At 34.6% G+C, this 25924-nt stretch overlaps 1 protein-coding gene across 5 annotated transcripts in view; it reads right to left on the minus strand.

The window, feature by feature from the left end:
- The window catches only part of Stpg2 (sperm tail PG-rich repeat containing 2), a 272154-nt gene that overhangs the window by 130195 nt on the left and 116035 nt on the right, over positions 1 to 25924 (minus strand). For all 5 annotated transcript variants that reach the window (XR_011371903.1, XR_011371904.1, XM_070022306.1 and 2 more), the window contains one exon: positions 10062 to 10177. Coding sequence is in view for 3 of the 5 variants with exons in the window: in XM_070022306.1 (XP_069878407.1) it covers positions 10062 to 10177 (116 nt within the window). In the remaining 2 variants the exon portion in view is untranslated. The remainder of the gene's footprint in view (positions 1 to 10061; positions 10178 to 25924) is intronic.

The following is a 25924-nucleotide window of genomic DNA, read 5'->3' on the forward strand; positions in this document are numbered from 1 at the left end:
GGAGACTTTGTATTTATAATAAATTTTAAGACAACCATAAAAGCAAGACCAGAAAAAAATGGCAGGTTGTATTTCATTGAAATAAAAACCATGAAGCTAATAAGAGACTAAAACAAAAATATATACTCAATAATTTTATTAAAAAATTGTAAATGGGCAAAAACTAAACATATGTCACACCAAGTAAGATATATAGATGGCAAATAAATATACAAAAATGCTCAGAATCATATTTGTCATCAGAAAAGTACTAAGTCAAAAATCAATATGAATGAAATCTCAAACACAATAAAAAAATGCCATTGAGAACATGAGGCAACAGGAATTCTTTTATTGCTGGAGGAAATGCCAAACAACAGCCACTTTGAAAGTAATCACCAGTTTCTTACAAAAACATATACATTTCACTATATGATCCAGTAATCTATTTCTGCAAAGAATACAATAATTTTAATCTGAAAAGTCTACGTATAAAGACTTATGGAAACTGCATTCATCATGACTAAGAATTGGAGGCCCCACACTGTCTAGGGAAGGTAGATAGTCATAGTATAGAACACCAGACAATGGAATTTTATTCAAATAAAGAAATGTGTTAATCGAGCTATCAGAAAATATGAAGGAAAATTATATGACTATTAAGTAAAATAATCTATTCTGAAAAGCTATATACTGTGTGAGTCAAAGTATATATTTACAAGAGCATAAAAGTAGGAAAATAGAAAAATAAAGATCAGAGATTAACAATTACAATTCTGCCAATCCATGAATGTGTTTTTTCCATATTCTGATAGCTTCTACAATTTCTTCATTGCTTTATAGTTTCATTATAGAGGTCTTTAACATTTTTAGTTAAGTAATGCCTGAGTACCAAAAGCATATAGATTAAATTTTACTAAGATTTCATTGACATTCTTCAAAAGAATAGGAAATAAATCCTGAAATTCACTTAGATACACAAAAGATCCCAAATAGCCAAGGCAATCCCAAGTGAAAAGTATCATTGCTGAAGTATCATAATTACAAATTTCAAATACTAGATACCTACAAGTAACAAACCACCATATTACTTGAACAAAATTAGACATATAGATCAATGAAGGAAAATAGAAAACTCCAAAATAACATACAATTTCTCTTTCTGTAAGTTTATGTTGTCTAATATTGTACTTAAATATGAATTTGTCCTTTATCATATAACTGGAGATAACTTCTCTATAATCCAAATCACCACTAATATTCTCCAGTTTGGGACACTTACAGCTAATTTTGTATGTAAAGATGTTTAAATCAATAAAGTAGTTACTGAAGCAATATCATGGCCAGCACTTTTTAAATGTAAGTTCCAATAATTAGGAACACAAAGTAGCACTTTGCTTTTACAAGGTGAATATTATCTTCTCCATTTTCCTCAGTAAATTAGAGAAATTGATTTTTTTTTACATTTTACTGACAATGGCTACTCAAAATGAGATGTATTTCAGACTCATGATAATTAAGTTTGAGTTATTATATTAGTCAATTATCACGAAATTAATGTTTTCCAGTACAGAAAATGGAGTTACAAGATACTAATTCAGGAGATAGCTGGTTGATGTATGCTAGTCCTCAAGCAAAAACTTCAATTGCCTTGAGAAATTCGGGACTAATCTAGAGTAAGGGATAGTATACTTTTATCCCTAAAAACCAAGGATCGTAGGGCTGGGAAGGTGGCTCAGTGGTAGAGTGTTTGCCTTGCTTTCATGAGGCCCTGGGTTCAATTCCTTACCATTACATAAGCAGAAAAAGCCAGAAGTGGCACTGTGGCTCAAGTGGTAGAGCAGTAGCCTTGAGCTGAAAAGTTAAGGGACAGTGCACACATCCAGAGTTCAGGCCCCAGGACTGAACAAAACAAAACAAAAAAAACAAAACAGGATCATTTCTGAAACATAATGATTACACAAGCTGAAAGAGAATTTCTGCTCTGACACCCAATATCCTAAACTGTTGAGGAAAACAGTCACCTAATACTATTCTCTATCTCATATGTGGTAAGTAGACAGATCACTAGTGGTAAAGAAGAGAGTTCAGATCCTCCCAGGAGTTTAAACAACCAAAGTTGCCATAGGTTTTATCCACTTCTATTTGTGGCTATTGAATTTCAGGATCCCACTAGTATCTCTTAATTCCAACATGCTCTAGAGTTAAGAAAGAAATGTACAAAATAGGACAAAGAAAGCTCAAACTTCATCAACTGAGAGTCAGAAAAAAATTGTGAATTCAGACACATTCTTCTTCAAGAGTAGAATCATTGAATGTGGACATTAACAGGTCAATATCAATTGCCCCAGAAACGACTAGGTCAGCATCACTGACAGCATCAGTGAGATGAAGCTTTGCTACACTCAGTGCCACTATCCAGTCAGAATGTCAGCAGTTCAACAAAGGCAAAGGGAGGACCACATTAATCTGGGGGGAAGTGGAGGGCATCATGTGTCCAACTGAGTAGTGTCAGGAGAGAGGGCCAAAGATGTGCTTTGGTATTTTTCAGAAAATTAGTTTTTGACTAGGAGAATCATTTCTAACTTTTTGAAGAAGAAAATCTAAACAGTGAAACTGTTTAGAATTCACAGCAAAGCTTATTTTCCTTCCAACAGTTATTAGCTCTTACCTTCTAATGATGATTCTAATCCAACTATAAGGAAGACATGTAAGCTAATAAATTTTATATTTTATTTTATATTTTAGGAAAATAAAAACATAAAGTATGGATTATTAGTTTAAAAGTGGTGACAAAAATTGCATTATATATACAAGACATTCAAGTGGGAATGCTAGAAGTAATGAAACTGATGCACTGCAGCTAGAACAAGAGAAAGAAAATAGCATTTTCATTGGACACAATTTTTTGTTTGTGACCTTATTGATTAAGCTGACTGCTTCTGATGAAAAAGTTTGTTTTGGTAATAAAAATAGTGATGCCTTAGATAACATTTTTTAGTATACTGAAACACAAAAGAAAATACATGTGCATGTAATGTATTGCATTAAAATTACACTACAACAAAGCAAAAGTAAGTTAGAGGCAGATAACTGGTATCCTTCCACTATCTCTATGTTAGGCATTGTTATATTCAAATCATCACCAGTGACACTGGAAAACACCATAATTTTTTTACATTGTATCATTCCTAGTTTTAAAATTATTTCAGATAGATTATTGTTAAATCAAATGGACATACACAGGATAGCATTGTTAGTACTTACAAAGGTTTGTAGTCAGGACAGTGGACACAGCCCAGGCTGCTTTTCTGCATCATGTGGGATAGGGACTGTGATTCTCTGCCCTTGGCCTGAGAAGTAATCTTTTGTTAAGAGCAGTGACTTGTAAATATCTTTTCTCTGAAGGGACTGCTTACACTTTTCCTTGAGAATGGTATGAAAACCATGCCCGAATAGATATACATTTATATAAACATACAAATTTTGCATCCTTGAAAGCATTTCACTGATTCTGTGAATAGTATGTATAATATATAATCACCCTATAGCCTCTTTCTAAGTTGAGTCTGTCCTCAAGGTACAAATCTCTATCTTAGTTCTAACAATAACTATTTGCATTATTAACCAGGAATCTTGTCAACACAACTTGGAGCCTATCTTAATTCAGACAGAAATCCCAAGGCTTATTTCCTCTTAACTCAGGAATGAGACAAGCATGTCCACTCTCTTCACCTCTCTTCAATTTAGTATTAGAATGCCTAGCTACAGCAATAAGACAAGATGCAAACATAAAAGGGATCCAAATAGGGAAAGATGAAGTAAAACTCTCCCTCTTTGTAGATGACATGATCTTGTATTTAAAAAATCCCACAGCCAACAATGAGAAAAGTGGGGCTGAAATTAGGAAAGCAACTCCATTTGTAAGAGCCCCACAAAAAATAAAATACCTAGGAATTAACTTAACCAAAGAAGTGAAGGACCTCTATGATGAAAACTTTAAAAACTTGAAAAAGGAAATCAAAACAGAACTTAGAAAATGGGAAAAACTCCCATGATCCTGGATTGGAAAGATTAACATCGTGAAAATGGCAATACTTCCCAAGGCTATCTACAAATTTAATGCGATACCTATCAAAATTCCAACCTCATTCTTCAAGGAAATAGAAGAGGCAATCCAAAAATTCATATGGAACAATAAAAGACCCCGAATAGCAAAAAAGATCCTCAACGGAAAGAACACTGCTGGAGGAATATCAATACCAAATTTCAAACTCTACTATAAAGCCATAGTAATCAAAACAGCTTGGTACTGGCACAAGAACAGACCTCAGGACCAATGGAATAGAATTGAAAACCCAGAAATGAATCTACAGACCAATAGCCTTCTAATCTTCGATAAGGGAGCTAAAACAATAGAATGGAAGAAAGACAGCATCTTCAGTAAATGGTGCTGGCAAAATTGGTTAACTACTTGTAGAAAACTAAAGCTAGATCCTTATATATCACCCTGCACCAGAATCAACTCCAAATGGATCAAAGACCTCAGAGTCAAAGCAGACACTCTGAAAACATTACAGGATGGAATAGGGAGAAATCCTAGGTCTCCTTGGCACAGGCCGAAATTTTCTTAATAGAGACCCAGAAACACAACAAATCAAAGAAAGGTTGGACAAGTGGGATTGCATGAAGTTGCAGAGCTTCTGCCTGGCAACGGACATAGCTAGCAAGATCAATAGAAAGCCCACGGATTGGGAGAAGATCTTCACTAGCCATACAATGGACAAGGGTCTCATATCTAAAATATACTTGGAACTCAAAAAATTAAATCCCCCAACAACAAATCCTCAAAGAAACAACTGCCCAATAAATAAGTGGGCTAAAGACTTAAAGAGAAACTTCTCTGAAGAAGAAAGAAGGATGGCCAATAGACACATGAAGAAACGCTCATCCTCCCTAGCCATAAAAGAATTGCAAATCAAAACAACATTGAGATACCACCTCACCCCAGTTAGAATGGCAAAAATCAAGAACTCTAATAACAACAGATGCTGGAGGGGATGTACAGAAGGGAACCCTACTGCATTGTTGGTGGGAGTGTAAACTTGTTCAACCACTTTGGAAAGTAGTATGGAGGTTCCTCAAAAGACTCCACATAGAGCTCCTCTATGACCCAACAATCCCACTTTTGGGCATTTACCCAAATGTCTACAAACAAGACCACACTAAAGCTACCAGCACAACTATGTTTATTGCAGCATTATTTACCATAGCTAAGATCTGGAACCAATCCAGATGCCCCTCAGTAGATGAATGGATCAAGAAACTGTGGTATATGTGGTATATATACACAATGGAATTCTATGCCTCCATCAGAAAGAATGACATTGCCCCATTTGTTAGGAAATGGAAAGACTTGGAAAAAATTATATTAAGTGAAATAAGCCAAGTCCAAAGAAACATAGGTCCCATGATTTCCCTTATTTGCAATATCTAGTATATGTATGAGTCAAGCAGAAAAGGTCAGATAAGGTGATGTTAGGAAAATGAACCCTAAGATATGTATTTTAAATGTTTTTTTCTTTCATGCATTTGTTTCTAACGCAATTATAAGATTATTTCTTTGTTGCTTTGTATGTCCCTCCCCCACAGTATAACCCCTGCTTTCACTGTTTTTGATGTCGGTATAATTTGTGGAGGGGAAGGGGAAAAACAAGTCGTTTAAAAAAGGATACAGATGGACCTGCTGCAACAATGAGAAGTACAAGTTGTCATGTCAAAAACGAACTTTACAACTTGGGGGGGGGGGATTGCGTGGGAGGGGAGGGAGGATGGGAAGGGATGGGAAGGGTAAACAAAGGAGGAGGCTACAATGCTTGATAAGAAATGTACTCACTATCTTGCCCATGTAATTGTAACCCCTCTGTACAGTATTTTCACAATAAAAAGAAAAAAGAAAAAAAATCCCATGGACTCCACTCCCAAATTTCTCGAGCTGATTCGAAACTTTGGCAAACTTGGGGGGGGGGGGCACGCGGGTGGATGAGATGATGGGAAGGGATAGGAAGGGGAAACTAAGGAGGAGGCAACAATGCTTGATAAGAAATGTACTCATTATCTTGCCCATGTAATTGTAACCCTTCTGTACGGTATTTTCACAATAAAAAAAAAAAAAAAAAAGAAATCCCAAGGCTTGATACAGTAGGTTAAAAATAGAATTTTCCAAATTAAATTAAGTGAAGTAAGCCAGGCCCAAAGAAACATAGGTCCCATGGTTTCCCTTATTTGCAATAACTAATATATGTCTGGGACAAGCAGAAAAGGTCAAAAGCTATGTACATATGACCAGATAAGATGATCTTAAGCGAAATGAACCCCAAGATAGGGACACAGGTGGTTTTTTCTTTCTTGCTATTGTTGCTAATGTATTTATAACGTACTATGTGATTTTTTTGTTTCTTTGTTTGTCCCTCCCCTATGGTATAACTGTATTTGATGTCAGTGCCCTGCATCTTGTATATACACTTCCTTAATTCGGGGAGGGGAAGGAAAAAACAAAACGCTTAAATAGGGATACAGGTTGACTCATTGTAACAATGAGATGTACAAGACACTATGTTGAAAAACGAACTTACAATTTACAGGGGAGGGCTTGGGGGAGAGGGAGTGTACTTGAGGAGGTGGGAGGGAAGGGATGGTAGGGAAAAAACAAAGGAGAAAATGTACTCATTACCTTGTTCATGTAACTGTAACCCCTCTGTACAGTATTTTTACAATAAAAACATATTAAAAATGAATTTTCCAGGAACAAAATTTAACACATCTCTCAAAACTTAGTAACTTAGGAATTTTAAGAGAGTATAATGATCTCAGTAAGGAAGACTATGTCCTTGGAGAGTCAAATACCTTCTTTTAAGAATGGCAAATGACAGGTATCCTTTAAGCACTCACTTTGGGATATTTTTATAACCTTCACAATTGAAGTGAAAAACCAATTTCTTAAAGCAAAAGTTTAAACCATGTTTCTAGAGTTTATAAATGCAGTCTGACAAACTTTATTTTCTTCATTATCTGTATCATTTCAAATTAGTACTTATTTTAAACATGTTTTCAGTTACAAATATCATTAACATCCTTTGGTGCAATGAAATATTTTACAAATGTAATTTTATAGTAATACAGTAATGAATTATAGCAAGAATAAAGATATAAAGTTTTACTTTTAAAACAGAATTTTAAGTATTTTTTGTGGGTTTTGGGTTTTTTTGTTGTTGTTTTGTTGGTCTTGGGACTTGAACTCTGGGCCTGGGCACAGTCCTGAGCTCTTCATCTCAAGGCAAGTACTCTACCACCAGAGCCACAATGCCATTTCCAGTTTTCTAGTTGTTAATTGGAGATAAGAGCCTCATGGACTTGCCTACCCAGGCTGGCTTTGAACCGTGATCCTCAGATCTCAGCCTCCTGAGTAGCTAGGATTACAATCTTGAGCCACTGGCACCCAGCTATTTTTAAATCAATATAAAATAAACCAAAAATTTGTGCAAATAATCCAACATTTAGAAACAAACTTGAGTTACCTCTAACATATATCAATGTATATTTACCATACTTTATTAGAAATTTATCAAAAACTATGAAAAATCAGTATTTGAAAATGAAAGTTTGAGTTTTATTTGATTCATATTAATATAGAACATTATAAGTCTACTAAGATATCTTCAATTCTAACTAAAATCTTTCACAGAAACTTTTAATATTAACCTGTGACTCAATATAAAATTAAAACTTGTATTTTAGCCAGGCCTCGGTGTCTAATGCCTGTAATCCTAGATAATCAGGAGGCTGAGAGCTGAGGATCACAGTTCAAAACCAGCCTGGGCAGTAAAGTCCATAATAATCTTATCATCAATGAACTACCAAAAAGCCAGAAATGGCACTGTGCCTCAAAATGATAGAGCACTAGCCTTGAGCACAAAATTTCAGGGAGAGTACTCAGGCCTGAGTTCAAATCCAATTAAAAATTGGATATGTTATGATTTAGTAGTTACACATGACTAATACCATCTCTTCAATTTTACATTTTAGTATGACTAATAGTGAAAGCTGATCAATGATATTCTAGTTTCCAGTGCCACTATGCGTTTGCATGTATTGCTTTCTTTGTCAAGGCCAGGTTCTTTTGACTAAACTAAGGAAAAAACATCTTTACTTTTTCATATTTTATATGAAACATTAAATGAAAATTTTTACTCCTTTTGACTGACTTTTTTAATTTTTTATGCATGTTAATACTTTTCATGTATTCACAAGCTGATCATTAGTATAATTTAAATGTTTATTTTTTCTCCTTAACAGACTTCTACATACTTGAAAATACTTTCCATTTTTGTTTCTCAGAGCCTAGACAAAACTGAACCAATATTTGTAAGCTAGAAATATATGAATATAACTAAAACATAAAAGTAATATTAGCAATAACCAAAGAGGAGAATGTAGTCCAGTGGTAGAATGAAATCCTAGATTCAATTCCCAACACTGAACATAAAAAGCAAAAGAAAGAGAGAAAAAACAGAAAGACAGGGGAAAAAGGAGGAGAGAGAGGAAAAAGTGCAAAAAAGAAAGAGAGGAAGGAAGAGAGAAAGGAAAGAGAGAGAGAGGGTGGGGCAGGAAGAAAGGAAGGAATCAAAAATGTGGATTGGATTACGTCACTTAACATGATGACTTCCAGTTCCATCCATTCTCCAGCAAATAACAAAATTTCCTTCTTCTTTATGATTAATATGCCATTATATTTATATATGTATGTATGCATGTACATATGTACATTTTCTTTAGCCATTTATCTACTGATAAGCATCACAGCTGATTTTGGGACTTGACCATCTCCTATGTGGAAGGTCCTAAAGTCTTGTAAATATCTTTCTTTGACTTCCACTTTTTTGAACACTAGTAATATCCTAATAAATCCTCCTTCTCTTAAGTTTAGTCTAATAATAAAATTAGCTCTGCTGAGTCAGTAAACATTAGTCAACATTATTTAACAAAAACAATAACCAATAACTAAAATGTCAATAATCAATAAAACATGAACTACATTTTCTTTTCATTTTTCTGATATTAGACTACAAGTCTACCTTTTGCTGAATACTGAATAATTATGTAGGTATATTTTAAATTATATGTTCAATAAAGTTTTGCTAATTTCCAAAAGAAACATTTCTTTTGAAATCAAAATTAACTACTAACGTAATTGCTGCACACATTTCAAATATTTTTTTTCAATATGTTTATGAATAAGGTACTTCTTTCATTCTAATTTTCAGATGGCCAATCAAAAGCTATAAAAAAAAATAATGTATAAAACCCTGCAGTTCACTCTTGTGCTCTGAAGTCTCAGAACTTAGGAGAAATGTATTTATTGTAAATCAACACTGTAATTCCTGCATTTGGTAATATAAAACATAAATATTCAAGTCCATTAGGTTCACAAACTGTCTTGAGTCACTCTAAAAAGTTCAAAATTGCCATAAATACTCAATTTCAGTATATGTATATAAATTTAAAATGTTTTCAGGAATGTAAGCAAAATTTGTGTTAATAAATGCTATAGAAAATTTTCATAAAAATGAACTATTGAAATTAACTAAGTTTTTAATCATTCTTTTTTTTGGGGGGCGCAGGCTGTTGTAGGGTTTGAACTCATGGCTTAGGTGCTGTCTCTCCGCTCTTTTGACTCAAGACTAGTGCTCTACCACTTTAAGCCACAACCCCACTTCTGGTTTTTGAGTGGATAATTGGACATAAAGAGTCACATGGGGTCTTTTCTTCCTAGCTGGCTTTGAACTGCAATTCTCAGATCTCAGTCTCCTGAGTAGCTAGGATTACAGGCGTGAGCCACCAGCACCCAGCTTAAAAATTCTTTTTAAATATCAGACTATATCTTCAAAATATCTTTCTTACATAAAATATTTTAATTAGTAAGAGTAAGACACGTTGAAAGAAGTTAATGGGCACACTGTCACTGCCTTCTACAAATCATTCTTCTCCTTGTCATTGGTCTAAGAGTTACATTATTGACAAACCTCATATGTTGTTGGGCCAGGAGAGTCCTCTTTGACATCTTGGAAACGCTTTGGTACTTTAACAAATAAGGGAATGGGACAAGATTTCTTCAAAACAGGATCATATTCTCCAGGCCCTAAGAGGGGAAAAATACAGAAAACATAATTTAAGTATGTTTTCAAAATTATTGATTTTGGTCAATGAATTTTTCTCTTACATTTATATATATATATATATATATATATATATATATATATATATATATATATATATATATGTAATATTAGCAACAGTCTCAGGTCCATTTTCTCTTAATGTTTTTTAAATCATTCCATTCAGGGATTTGAAATATAAGCAGAACATGATGATTCCTATTTTCTTGATCATGAAATGTACTATAGCAATGATTTCTAAAACTGAGAAAATGATACTTCTCAAGATACATTCCTATAGATGATGGGTTCATATGAATGATTTTAGTGCCTCTGCTCCATTATTATAGGATGTCTTAAAAGCTTTAAATAGATGACACATTCTAGGCCAATTATTCCAATATCAATTAAATTGATGCTACAGATATCTCATTACAAAGCACTTGGAGGAAGTTAATGTGTTTTGATTTACCAAGTGACAAGTAAAAGTATTTTAGCTAATGTAATCTTTCTATAAAATAGTAGCACATATGATATTAGAATCATGGAGTTTATAATTAGAATATAGAGGGATGATGCATATACATATATATATGAAATATATTAACAAAGTTTCACACACAAACTGCATTCATTACTGCAATATCCCAAAAAAGAGAACACAGACTATCATCATCAATAAGTTATTCCAGTCAGTTAATTGAACTGCAACTTCATCCAGGTGCCAGGAGTTCACACCTGTAAACATAGCTGCTCAAGAGACCTGAGATCTGAAGGATTGAGGTACAGAGCCAACATGAACACAAAAGTCTACAAGTCTCCATCTCCAATTAACCAGCAAAAAGTTGTGTGGCTCCAGTAGTAAAGTACTAGCTGAGCAAGCAATCGAAGAAGAGTATGTTCCTCTGAGTTCAAGCCATATTATTCAAACATACACACACACACACACACACACACACACACACACACACACACACACACACACACACACACACACACACACACACCACATATGTGACTTTAACCTTAAAGACTTACAAAGGTTCTTCAATAGGTAAGGTTATTATCTAAATATGATTGTGATGGTAAATTCCACTTTTAACTATGAAGAAATAGTCTGTCATCTGCCGCTTACTATCATGCTAGAGCAACTGATATGCATATTCCTCATTATAACTAATTAACAACAAATTATTTCATGTAGTAGACTTCTTTATATTAGAATTCCTTTGAGGGATATTAAGTGAGGCAAAACTTCTTGCTACAGTTTAGAACTTAGTATACTTTTTTATTGTGAAAATACTGTACAGAGGGGTTACAATTACATGAGCAAGATAATGAGTACATTTCTTATCAAGCATTGTAGCCTCCTCCTTTGATTCCCCTTCCCATCCCTTTCCAACCTCCCCTCTATCCCCCCACCCAACCCTCCTCCCCTCCCCCCACCAAAGTTGTAAAGTTTGTTTTTGATATAACGACTTGTACATTGTTGCAATGGGTCCACCAGTATCTCTATTTAAATGATTTGTTTTTTTCCTTCCCCTCCACAAATTTTACAGACATCAAATACAGTGAAAGCAGGGGTTATACCATGGGGGAGGGACATACAAAGCAACAAAGAAATGATCTTATAAATGTGAGAGCTTAGTCTATTTTATGAGTATTTTTTAAATAAATTTTTATTGTGAAAATACTGGACAGAGGGGTTACAGTTTCATGAGCAAGGTAATCAGTACATTTCTTATCAAGCATTACTGCCTCCTCCTTTGTTTTTACCCTACCATCCCTTCCCTCCCACCTCCTCAACTACACTTGCCCACCCTCTGCCTCAATTGTAAAGTTCATTTTTCAACATAGTGTTTGCAATGGGTCAACCTGTATCCCTATATAAACAATTTGTTTTATCTCTTCCCCTCCCCAAATTATACCAACATCAAATACAGTGAAAACAGGGGTTATACCTTGGGGGAGAAACATACAAAGCAACAAAAAAATCAAATGATACCTGGTAAATATGTTAGAAACAATAACAAGAAAGTAAAAACCACTTGTGTCCCTTTCTTGGGGTTCATTTCATTTAACATCTTCTTATCTAAACTTTTCTGCTTGTCCCAGACATATACTAGATATTGCAAATAAGGGAAACCATGGGACCTATGTTTCTTTGGGCCTGGCTTACTTCACTTAATATAATTTTTTCAAGTCTTTCCATTTCCTAACAAATGGGGGCAATGTCATTCTTTCTGATGGAGGCATAGAATTCCATTGTGTATATATACCACATTTTCTTGATCCATTCATCTACTGAGGGGCATCTGAGTTGGTTCCATATCTTAGCTATGGTAAATAATGCTGCAATAAACATAGTCGTGCTGGTAGCTTTAGTATGGTCTTGTTTGTGAGTCTTTTGAGGAGCCTCCATACTGCTTTCCAAAGCGGTTGAACAAGTTTACACTCCCACAAACAATGCAGTAAGGTTCACTTCTGTCCACATCCCCTCCAGCATCTGTTGTTATTAGAGTTCTTGATTATAGACATTGTAACTGGGGTAAGGTGGTATCTCAATGTTGATTTACATTTCTTTTATGGCTAGGGAGGTTGAGCATTTCTTCATGTGTCTATTGGCTATCCTTCTTTTCTCTTCAGAGAAGTTTCTCTTTAAGTCTTTAGCCCACTTATTTATTGGGCAGTTGTTTCTTTGAGGATTTGTTGTTGGGGAATTTAATTTTTTGAATTCCAGGTATATTTTAGATATGAGATCCTTGTCTGTTGTATGGCTAGTGAAGATCTTCTCCCAATCCGTGAGCTTTCTATTGATCTGCTAGCTATGTCCTTTGCCATGCAGAAGCTCTGCAGCTTCGTGCAATCCCTTTTATGAGCATTTTCAAAGCTTTATTTCGCTTAATCTTAAAAAAACATTTTCAATTATGTACACTACTGTTTCTGTGATACAGGTCGGAGACTTACATTGCTTCATCAGCTTTGATTCACAACTGGATTACTCAGAACCTATCTCCTCCTTATACACCAAAATGCCACATTTTAATCATGGGTTATGAGAGAACAACTTCTCCTTCCAAATCAAACACCTATGAAAAGTCTGGCTGAATCATGAATGGTATATAATGGGAAATTCAAGAGCAGGTGATTCTTATAATTACATATTTTCCAGCCCTATGCCAACTTAGTCTCCATGAAATGTCACCTAATACTACAGGGGAAAAACAGACGGGAACAAGAACAATGAGTAATTTAAAATAAAAATCTTTGCTTCTCTTCCTCCAACATGATCACTCTGTTACATTAGAGTGGACTCAGAAATGGCTATTTCTATAAATGAAACTGAAAACTCTCAGACTAAAAAAAGTGACTGTCTTCACAATGAACTAATCCATAGGTCACGTGAACATTCTTCCTTAGCAATACTGAACTCTGTTTTCAAGTAGACAGAAATCTACTGAAAAGTACATATCTCATATGCAAGCATATCTTTAGTGATTAAAAAGCATTTAAGAGATTGTTTTTTAATAGCATGACTTTAAAATGTTTTTATAGAACACATTCACACTGATTTTATTCTTCAGCTTTACAAATGAAGTGATAATAAAGACAAAAGATCAGTACACAAAGACATATCATCAAGGTCAGGACCACATGTGTAGGTTTAAGGCTCTTCTATTGTTTCTAAGACTATATTTGGTTGAATGACAATTCATGATCACCATAGAATTAGTCTATGAGACTGAAACTGTAGATAATGCGGGAAAAAATGAAGTGGCAAACTACATTATTTTAACCAAACTTCTATATATTATTTTATGTCCCATTAACTTTTCTCCAAAAACAAAATGGCATGATATATCTTGAGAAATAAAGGCATTTTTCCTTACATACTTCTTTGAATATTTAATTGTTTAAGTCTGAAAGTTTGTATCTTAGTTACTACAGTATATCCAAGAATTGTTACCAATACAGCCCACCAAAAATGTACTATTGCAATATACACCAAAGTAAGTAGATTGAGAAACATCTATATAAACCATGCACTTGCTGCAATATGTGTTCCTAGCACTGATTAAGCTATAGAGCTGTCATTACTATGACATAGCAATACAAAAATCACGTGAATTTGGCTTGAAATGAAATATCGCTTCTGGCGGTAATATCTATCTGCACATACATTTTCTCACCTTCTACTATAAGACACTTTAAGTGTATAACTAGGTTTGAACTTCTCTGCCAAAGGCTTTCAATTCCATTTAAAAATTATAAAGCATGGAGGTGGGTGAGCTGAACACAGAGAGCAGGTTTAAGGCACTGAAAGTTATCTGTATGATACTATAGTGGTCAACAATTGCTGAAAAAACTAGCACCATTCTACCAAATTCTACCAAATTCTACCAAACAGCAGCAAGAGTAACCCTAAACTTGAGCAGTACTAAAATGAAAAGATAAAGGGAAATTGAAAATGTTGATCAACTTTTTGTTAATTATACATTTTTATCTGGAATAATACTATTTTTAAAAAAGGCGAAGAGCATCACTTAGGACTCCTACTGTCAAAAATCTCAGGTCTAAAAAAGTCAGGCCCTGGTGGCTCCTGCCTGTAATCTTGTTACTCAAGAGGCTGAGATATATGGATTGTGGTTGGGATCCGGCCTGGGCAGGAAAGTCCATGATACCCTTATCTCCATACCAACAAAAAACTGGAAGTGTAGCTATGGCTCAAGTGGTAGAATACTAGTCTTGAGCAGAAAACCTAAGGACAGTGCTCAGGCCCTGAGTTCAAATTCATGTTTCTAATGCATTTATAAGATTATTTCTTTGTTGCTTTGTATGTCCCTCCCCCACAGTGTAACCCCCGCTTTCACTATATTTGATGTCAGTATAACATGTGGAGGAGATGGGGACAAACAAGTCGTTTAAGGATTCAGGTGGACCTGTTGCAACAATGAGAAGTACAAAATGTCATGTCAAAACCAGCTTTACAATGTCGGTTTGGGGGTGGGGGGAGGGAGGTATAATTGGGTGGGGAGGAGGGGGGAGGCTGGGAAGGGAGGTGAAGGGTAAACAAAGGAGGAAGCTGCAATGCTTGGTAAGAAATGTATGCATTATCCTGCCCATGTAATTGTAACCCCTCTGTACAGTATGTTCTCAAATAAAATAAAATTAAATTAAACAAAAAAAAACTTTTTACCCGGAAAAAAAAAAAATCTCAGGTTTGGGGGAAAAAAATGGCAGATTTCTGAAGAAATTTTCAAAAGTCCCAATCTTCACTTTTCCGGGCTCCTTAGGAATAGCTGATGAGTATTTGATGGATATAGACATAGAAAGACCAAGGCCTGAGATTCTTAAGATCTAATACTTGTCTTTGGCTCTTCTTTTTTGTTAGCCTAAGGAATGTAACATTTTGCAGTTTTCCTAAAATGTAATTGGGTCTGGGTTGTAGAAGTGGATCACTTTTTTTTCAACTTACTCATTTACTTAATGTAGTCACCCCCCAAAAGTAATAAAAATCAAACTTTCGAGGGGTCTAAGGGGCACAGAAGGGGAGGAAGGAATGTTGAACAAATGCAATCCTGGTATTCAGTATATACTATGAGGGAAATGAATTCTGTAACTTCTGGGAAGCGATGGGGAAGGGAAACTGGAGGAAAGCAAAGGAAGAGATGATGATGTTGTCCGAAAAAAGAAAGGTACTCATTACCTGACATGCAATGGTAACCCCTCTGTACAACACCTAAATAACAATAAAATTATACTTTGGGCAAGTACAATGTGTATTGGATTGATCAGTGACAGCCAAGACCCTACTCTGTGGGGGGTAGAGATTGTGAGAGGATGTGGGGTGCATGGAAAACCCCTGTGAATCTAACACTTCTCGGAGAAAAACTCAATTTTGGAGTCGTATCCAAGTGTGCATAGGTGTCCTAACTGAAATATGGTAGATTCAGGGGAGAATTCAAAGGATATAAACCCTTAGGAAGGCTAACTCACAGTCAAAACAAAAAACAAAAAACAAAAAAAACTCAGGAAACAGTGTCTTGAATATGGGGTGGAGAAGTCAAGGAGACAGAGTAGATGAATGAAGAGAGGACGAGGAGGAGAATGTAGTCATAAAATTCAATGCATATTCTACAAAGCTAAGAAAAGCTCGAGAAAGGGTAGGTTGGGAGGGCTGGGTGACAATGGTGAAGGGGGTGACATCCACCTAAATACATTGCATTCATTAACTGCTTTGTTGACTGGCAACCCCTGGGCACAATTATTTAAAGATGATATTTTTCTTAATTTAAGGACAACTGACTGGAATTGCTAAGATTTGACTTGGCTCTATCATTTTAGCAAATGTTTTAGCAAACGTTGCCTCCTTCATCTCTAGGGCTCCCCAAAACATCAAATTCGCTTAAGAAATATTAGATTTATTAAATGAAAATTTTGTGTTTCTAGCTGAACATGCCATGTCTTTAAAGGTGAGTTGGGATCTAGGAGATGGAATGAAGCATAACAGATAAATATAGAGATCTTTTTACTTAGATTATTAATGCATTAGTGTGACAAAGTGAATTTTATTTTTGTTTACATCTATGTTTTTAAAAGTTGTAAGAACAAATGCCTTGAGGTCACATCACAGAAACCTAAAAACCAAGCCTCTTTCACGTCTCCTACACACTTCTAGGCATCAGGTCAAGATTGCCACACTACTACTGTTCTCTGCTCATGTTCCAAATAACAATGAAAGTCATCTAGTGCTGAGTGCTGTTTTCCTAGACTCCAGCAGTCCTCCGTCCCATCTTTTGGGGAAGGCTGCCTCTCAGTGGCAGAACATGGCATTTCATGGTCTCTGAAGGGCAATTTTATGTCATTTAAAAAAAAAAAAAAAAAAAGCTGGTAGGATAGATCGGCCTAACACTTAAAAAAACAGATTTAAGAACCATTGTTAGTGACTTCTTTTCAGAATCTCATGTTGGGCTTCAAAGGAAGAGTCTCCATCACCTAGGTATGTAAACATAACAAGAGGTGAAAACGTAACAAATAACAGAAATCAAGTAAAAGAGAATTACTCAAATCAAATGGTCATGTTTGCTGTCCCTTTTGAAAGCTGAAGTGATTATTCACTTTACAGTGAGTGACCTCTGCTGGTCAGAAAGACACATTAATAGATAATACACCTACCAGACAACAGCTGTTATCTTAATTTCCTCAAGGAATTACTCACACACACTGTATGTTATAAAGTGATGCAGGGTATTTATTCACATACAGAACAGGAATAAAGGGACATACCATATATATTTCAAACAGTGAAAATCAAGAAGCAAATATCAAATGGATATCTTTAAATATATTGAATTCTCTTCATTAATGGCCATTCTTATTTGAAAATCAGCTCAAAAAGTCATCTTATTACAAGAACTTATTTAGGAAGAAAATATACCCTGTAATACTTTTTTTAAAATATGTTATTATGAACCATATGTCAAGTGGAAGTTAGCCTTTATACACTTTTAACTGAATGAATAATATTTCTCTCCATCATAAGTATGACTTGATTTTAAAAGCATCTTCATAAAGGATTTATGTAATTAAAGAATATCATCACATAAATGGCATTTGACTTCTCTAAAAGAGCACATGCTACCTTATCAGAAATAATAACTAATTAGAAGACTATAACTGGAGTATTATAGTAAAGCTTTTAATAGCCAAAGTCATAATGTGTTTTTAACCACTGATATACTAAAAACATCACTGGGAAATATGTAGATTTTCTTCCTTTATAATTTTAATAAAGGTCAAGACATATGACTTGTAATATACCAATAAAACACCAAATAAGTTGCCTACAAAAAATTTGATGGAAAAAATTATTATAAACCATGATTGCTTATTATTATAAAATCTCCTCTTCTTAATCTTTTTCTTTTTAACAATGTCCAGAGGGAAAAAAGAGAAACATATTTGGTCTTGCTTCAGCAAATGCTGAAATCTATTTATATGCAAATAAGCTATCCATTATTAGTATGAGAAGAGACTTGTGCATAAAGGGAGAAATAAATTATCACTAGAAGCCATTAATGAAATCTATTTCAAAACATAACATTTTACAAGAGCCCTCACTCATGTAATATTTGTTTAAGCCTCAAGGGGAAATGGTGAATTCTACACTAGATAAAACCTGATACTACATTATTTCCCATGCCAATTTGTTTTATAAAACACATTTATCCTTTCCTTAGAAATGACGAGTGGATCTCCAGTGAGTCTTTCTAGAGAACTTCATCTTTGAAATCAAAATCCCATGTGCTTATCACATAATTGCCAGAATTGAGAAAGGAAGGTAATTTTACTCTGTTATAATAAGTATTATTCCTTTAAGTTTAAAACATCAACATTCTTTTTGTAAGCACTAATAGTAATAATGTACAAATACATGACTTTTAAGAAAAAACATGACTCAGGGATAAGGTGAACTTTCATAGAGGAAAAATAAGCCATATTCAATAAACCTATACAATAATTTCATGTTTTACCCTTTTTCCTTTGGTTTTTTTTCTTGTTATCCAGTTCACATATTACATGTATGGTCCAGATTTGAGTTTCTGGTCCACTTTAAACATAGATATTTTTTCATCCTGCCATGTACTTACCTTTGCTTAGGATACTCAATGAATTTAAATAGTTCACTTTGATGCAATCATACTGATTTTGTCCTCTGTTTTAAATTTTTGAAATTTAGTAGTATTCCTATACTTTTTTAATTGCATGGTATTCTTGCTTAGGATACTCAATGAATTTAAATAGTTCACTTTGATGCAATCATACTGATTTTGTCCTCTGTTTTAAATTTTTGAAATTTAGTAGTATTCCTATACTTTTTTAATTGCATGGTATTCTGTAATGTTTTCTTCTAATGACTTTCTTCTAATAACTAATAACTTCTAAGCACTTTTATCTCTTGCTATTTTTACAGTATTGGAGTTTGAGTTCAGAGCCTCATACTAGGCCCAGAATTGTATTACTTGAACCATAACTTCCACCCTTATTTTTTATGCCTAGTCCACGATCCTCCTATTTATACTACCCACATACCTAAAATGACAGGCACACACCACCACTAACTATTGGTTGAAATGGGGAAGGGTCTCACACACTAAAACTTGAATTTCTAAGCACCAAAAACCCCTAGGTTTTGCATGCAGAATGAACATTTTTCCCAATATGGTAGTTGATATCATACACAGAAAGTATTCTATGGCCAAATAAATTTGGGGAAAACATATTAAATGATAGTGAAACAAGTTTTATTATTGTAGATAATATTGAGACCATGGTATACTAATTTATACAGAAAGCAAGTACAGTGTGTGAATCTTTTTTATTATTTTTTATTTTTATTTTTTATTGTGAAAATACTGTACAGAGGGGTTATAATTACATGGGCAAGATAATGAGTACATTTCTTATCAAGCATTGTAGCCTCCTCCTTTGTTTCTCCTTCCCATTCCTTCCCATCCTCCCCCCCCCCGCCCCCCAACCCAATCCTCCCCACAGCCCCCCCCACCAAAGTTGTAAAGTTCGTTTTTGACATAATGACTTGTACATCTCATTGTTGCAATGGATCCACCTGTATCCCTATTTAAACAATTTGCTTTTCCCCTTCCCCTCCACAAATTATACCGACATCAAATATAGTGAAAGCAGGGGTTATGCTGTGGGGGAGGGACATACAAAGCAACAAACAATCATCTTATAAATGTGTTAGAAACAACCGCATGAAAGAAAAAAAAAACATTTAAATATATCTTAGGGTTCATTTCCCTAACATCACCTTATCTGACCTTTTCTGCTTGACTTAGACATATACTAGATATTGCAAATAAGGGAAATCATGGGACCTATGTTTCTTTGGGGCTGGCTTACTTCACTTAATATAATTTTTCCAAGTCTTTCCATTTCCTAACAAATGGGGCAATGTCATTCTTTCTGATGGAGGCATAGAATTCCATTGTGTATATATACCACATTTTCTTGATCCATTCATCTACTCAGGGGCATCTGGGTTGGTTCCATATCTTAGCTATAGTAAATAATGCTGCAATAAACATAGTTGTGCTGGTAGCTTTAGTGTGGTCTTGTTTGTAAACATTTCGGTAAATGCCCAAAAGTGGGATTGCTGAGTTATAGGGGAGCTCTATGTGGAGTCTTTTGAGGAACCTCCATACTACTTTCCAAAGTGGTTAAACAAGTTTACACTCCCACCAACAATGTAGTAAGGTTCCCTTCTGTCCACATCCCCTCCAGCATCTGTTGTTATTAGTGTTCTCAGTGTGTGAATTTCTAAAACATATTTGATCATAGACTTCCTTTTTTAACTCAAACAACTGGGATTCATGTATGACACTTACTAAATCTTTCATTTCTAAGATAGCCATATTTGTCACTCAAGTTTCCCTTGTGATTTCTAATGTACTAACTCTAAAATTGTAATTTTAATCAGCCATAGTAATAGTTAAAAGTGACAAACAAAAGAATCAGAGATATAATTACAACAGACATTTTCTATTGTTATGAAATTCAAAAAGTAAATTAAAGCTAAATAGTTCACATCAAAAAGCCATTTATATAATCGTCGAGTTTGCATATTTTGAAACTGAGCTCTTCTTGTTTGCATAATCAGTCATCTTTAGTAAATGCATACTGTTATCTAGTCAAAAAATAGCATCATCATTTCAACCAGTAATGTCTTCAGATGACCATAAAGATGAAGCAAAAGAGTTTATCACTAGTGAATGGCATTTTCTATAATTGGCTCAGCTGCAAGAAACTTATTCAGGGCTGGGAAGTTGGCTCAGTGGTAGAGCGCTTGCCTTGCATGCCTGAGGCCCTGGGTTCGATTCCTCAGCACCACATAAGCAAAAAGAAAAAAGCTGGAAGTGGCGCTGTGGCTCAAGTGGTAGAGCACTAGCCTTGAGCTGAAGAGCTGAGGGACAGCGCCCAGGCCCAGAGTTCAGGCGCCATGACCAGACCAAAAAAAAAAAGGAAACTTATTCAGCATAGATAGATAGATAGATAGATAGATAGATAGATAGATAGATAGATAGATAGATAGATAGATAGATAGATAGATAGATAGATAGATAGATAGATAATGAATATAAAAGTATATTATATAACTGGGTTTCAGTGGCTTGCACCTGTAATCCTATCTACTCAGGAGGCTGAGATCTGAGGATCAGGGTTCAAAGCCAGCCCAGGCAAGAAAATCTATGAGCCTATTATGTCCAATAAACCACTAGAAAACCAGAAGTGGCATGTAGCTCAAGTGGTAGAGACCTAGGCTTCAGCTGAAGAGCTAAGGGACAGTGTCCAGGCCCAGAATTCAAGCCCCACAACTGACAAAAAGAAGTATATTATATATTTTTTAATATATATATATACACTTTTCAATCAATCTCTCTTCTAACCAAAAACAGGAAAAAAAGAATAAAGAAGCACAATGGCTATGATATGTCTTAAAGTGCTTGACAGAATTATATACCTTAAAAGAATATATGAATAATCAGATAGAGATTTTTAATTTCTAGAAATTCATTTATAAATGGTAGCAAATATTTTAATTCCATTGTTATTGTTATTAATTGTATTTACTGTTAATTCATATGAGGCAAAAAAATCACCTAAATAGGTACAAAGCATTTGGTTTTAGTCTGAATAAAATCTACACATAAAAGTATTTTCCAATAAGCAATTATCTTGAGAATTTAATTGCTCCTCTTTTGTAGGGCCAGGTCAACTTATATAACATGCTTAACAGATATAATCTTGGTAAAAGCCATGTCTGGCCCAGGAAAGAGTGACTTTCAAATCTCAACATAACTGTTGAAACAACTAACTCAAGCTGAGCTATGTAACTCAAAACCTCATTTAGAGTTATAAAAGCCTATGTGATAAACTTAAATAAAACTCTCAGAATATCCTACAGAAATGTTCCATCAGCAACAAGCTATGGAAAGTATCATATTTTGTGATTCACATATGCTTTTTCTAGAGAATACATTTAATATTTTTATTGTGAAAATACCGTACAGAGGGGTTACAATTACATGGGCAAGGTAATGAGTACATTTTTATTAAGCATTGTTGCCTCCTCCTTTGTTTCCCCTTACTGTCATTCTTTATGATGGAGGCCTAGAATTCCACTGTGTATACATAGCACATTTTCTTGATCCATTCATCTACTGAGGGGCATCAGGGTTGGTTCCATATCTTAGCTATAGTAAATAATGCTGCAATAAGCATAGTTGTGCTGGAGAATACATTTAATAGCAAAAAGCTAATTAAAAATGGATAAAAGACCTGAATACATAACTGCTCAACTGAGAACATACAATCAATAGGTACATGAAAAACGTTCATGATCATTATTTAAATACAAACATAATGTAATACTCCCATACATGTTAGAATAGCTATTATCAAAGAAATTAAAATTGAATGTCTAATTTGGGGAGGGGAAGGGAAAAAGCAAAATGTTTAAATAGGGATGTAGGTTGACTCATTGTAACAATGAGATGTACAAAAACAAACTTTACAATTTGGGGGGGGAGTGTAGTTGTGGAGGTGGGAGGAGGCAACAATGCTTGACAGGAAATGTACTCATTACCTTACTCATGTATCTGTAACCCCTCTATACAGTATTTTTACAATAAAAAATTTTAAAAATTAAAGACCCGCCTTCTGAGGAGAAAGGAGGATTTATGTATACTGTTGGTAGGATGTATACTGGTGTACTCATTATTGAGAATGACATAGGGATTCCTCAAAATTTTTAAGGTAAAACTACCGTAAAACCAAACAATTTCTGTTCTGATTTATTTATAAAGAAAACAAAATCAGCATCTCATGGAAATGTCTGAACATACTTGTTCAATTTGGAATTATTTACAGAGGCCAAAATATGACAACAATCTAAGCGTCTGAGCTCAACAGGAACAGGGGACAAATACAGCCAGAATACTCAATGTATATTTGACAAAGGAAGTGGAAAATGTGAAATGGGTCTTGATGAGGGCCAATGATAGAAAGGGTGACTCTGAAAAGGAAGTATTAGACACTTAGATGGACACATTGAATTGCAACCTCCTTGGTACATTTTTTTGAAGAAAATTATTACCTTTTCAAAAGCAGTAAGAGTTGGTGAGTCTGAATATACATATATATATATATATATATATATATATATATATATTAGGATTTCAAACCAAATAAGCAAGGCCTAATACTGCTTAATCTCTCTTCTACCCAGAATATTTTTAAAATCCTTCAGGGGGTAGGGAGGGAGGAGTTGGGAGTTGGGGAGGGAAGGTATGGTAGGGGAAAAACAAAGGAGGAGGTAATGCTCGATAGGAAATGTACTCATTACCTTACTCATGTAACTGTAACCCCTCTGCACACTATTTTTACAATAAAAATATATACAAAAATCCAAAAAAGTCAAATTTATAGGAAACGAACTGAGAATGATGAATAGCAGAGTAGGGATAAAGGAAGAGGAAGAGGGAAGTGAGCCCAGGGGAGATGTACATCAAAGGCAAAATGCTGCAACAATGCAGGATCCATCAGCCTAGAAATCTAAGGTACCATGTTAAGACTACAGTTAATAATATCACATTGCATACTGAAATTTTAATGATAGATTTTGTAAGTGGTCTTATCATAAAAATGTGTAACTATATAATATGGGATATGCTAGCTGGATTGACTGCAGTAATGATCAAAGTTAGGATGTGTGTGTGTGTGTGAGAGAGAGAGAAAGAGAGAGAGAGAGAGAGAGAGAGAGAGAAAGCTTCATGTTGTATACTAAATATCAAATATTATTTCCTGTAAACTTGAGCCATATTACTCAGAATATACAATATGTGGTAGTATAAATAATGTAAAATCAGTTGTGACAAGAATAAGTGTAAGAGTGTTACTATATGGTCTTCATTTGATGTAAAATGTCTCTAATTGTTGGGAAGAAGTAAAGTAGATCAGAGGACTGTAAAACTCATCCATGTACATTAAATTTCCACAAATATTTAAATAGGGATATTTCAATTATATTAAATATTACCAAAATAGCTAGTCTTATTTTAGTAATAGCGATGAATGAGACACCTACTCCTGTTAAATTTCTATTGCTATATTCAGAAAATTAAACCAAATTATAGGGTTCAAATGGAAGGATCAATAAACTACTTTTTTAGCTTTATTATCTATCTTTGATATTAAAACATTATCAATGAGATTTCCCTTATTTCTGGTTATGTTCAGCAGAATTTCTCAAAATGGTTAATTATAAAATTACCTATTCTGTCAACTTAGAAAGAGGCTATCAATAGTTTAAGAAGAGATCCAAGAAAAGTGCCTGTGACATGGCATAATTTATCATGTATTGACACTGCATGGGTCTAAGCCAGAACTACTTCAAGCCAAATTTAAGTCATCCTTACCTTCTCTTTCAGAGATCATTCCTCAAAACTGAAAGTAAAACTTACAGAAACACATCCTTAATTGGTCCAATAAATCAACTTCACATCAGTAAAAAGCAATTATGGAATATTTGGTTTTATTCCATTTTAAATCAATCTATAAAATCTTGTGTTAATCTCTGTACAAAAGATATTTTTAAAACTAAAGGTATTTTCCTACTTCATTTTCCTCCTTAGTCTATTGATTTTTTGAGAAATCTCATACTAATTCATGAGTAAACCATATTACAATTATAAAATATCACAATCAGATGTCATTAAAATAAACATATTAGTCACATAAGATCTGTAGTCATACTAACAGAACCATAAACAAAATGTCAAAACAGATGTTATCTTAACATCTGTGGGAAAACAAGCTTAGAATTTAGTGAAACAGTAGTTAGTTAAGATAGCTTAATTATTTTCCTTTTCTTTAACTGTACAAAGGAACCACCATTCAGCAAAGCAGTTTATGAATCCAGTGCGTCTCGGTCAATGTCACCCCTTTCAACATTCCACCTATCCCTCCTCTACCCATCTTGCTCTTAATTTTCAAGGATATACACTGGATTCTCTCTCTCTCTCTCTCTCTCTCTCTCTCTCTCTCTCTCTCTCTCTCTCTCTCTCTCTCTCTCTCTCTCTCTCTCTCTCTCTCTCTCTCTCTCTCTCTCTCTCTCTCTCTCTCTCTCTCTCTCTCTCTCATGCCATACAGAGGGATTACAATTACATGGGCAAGATAACGAACACATTTCTTATCAAGCATTGTTGCCTCCTCTTGTTTCCCCTTCCCATCCCTTCCCATAGTCCTCCCCTCCCGCCACCCTATCCTCCCCCACCCCCCACCAAAGTTGTTAGTTCGTTTTTCAACATAAGGACTTGTACATCTCATTGTTGCAATGGGTCCACCTGTATCCCTGGTTAAACGATTTGTTTTTTTCCCTTCCCCTCTACAAATTATACCAACATCAAATACAGTGAAAGTATGGGTTATACTGTGGGGGAGGGACATACAAAGCAACAGAGAAATCATCTTATAAATATGATAGAAACACAAGAAATCAAAGAAAGGTTGGACAAATGGGATTGCATGAAATTGCAGAGCTTCTACATGGCAAAGGACATAGCTAGCAAGATCAATAGAAAGCCCACGGATTGGGAGAAGATCTTCACTAGCCATACAACAGACAAGGGTCTCATATCTAAAATATACCT

The sequence above is a fragment of the Dipodomys merriami genome, unplaced genomic scaffold, assembly GCF_024711535.1.
Source record: "Dipodomys merriami isolate MVZ:Mamm:240054 unplaced genomic scaffold, mDipMer1.0.p SCAF_15, whole genome shotgun sequence".
Classification (NCBI taxonomy): Eukaryota; Metazoa; Chordata; class Mammalia; order Rodentia; family Heteromyidae; genus Dipodomys; species Dipodomys merriami.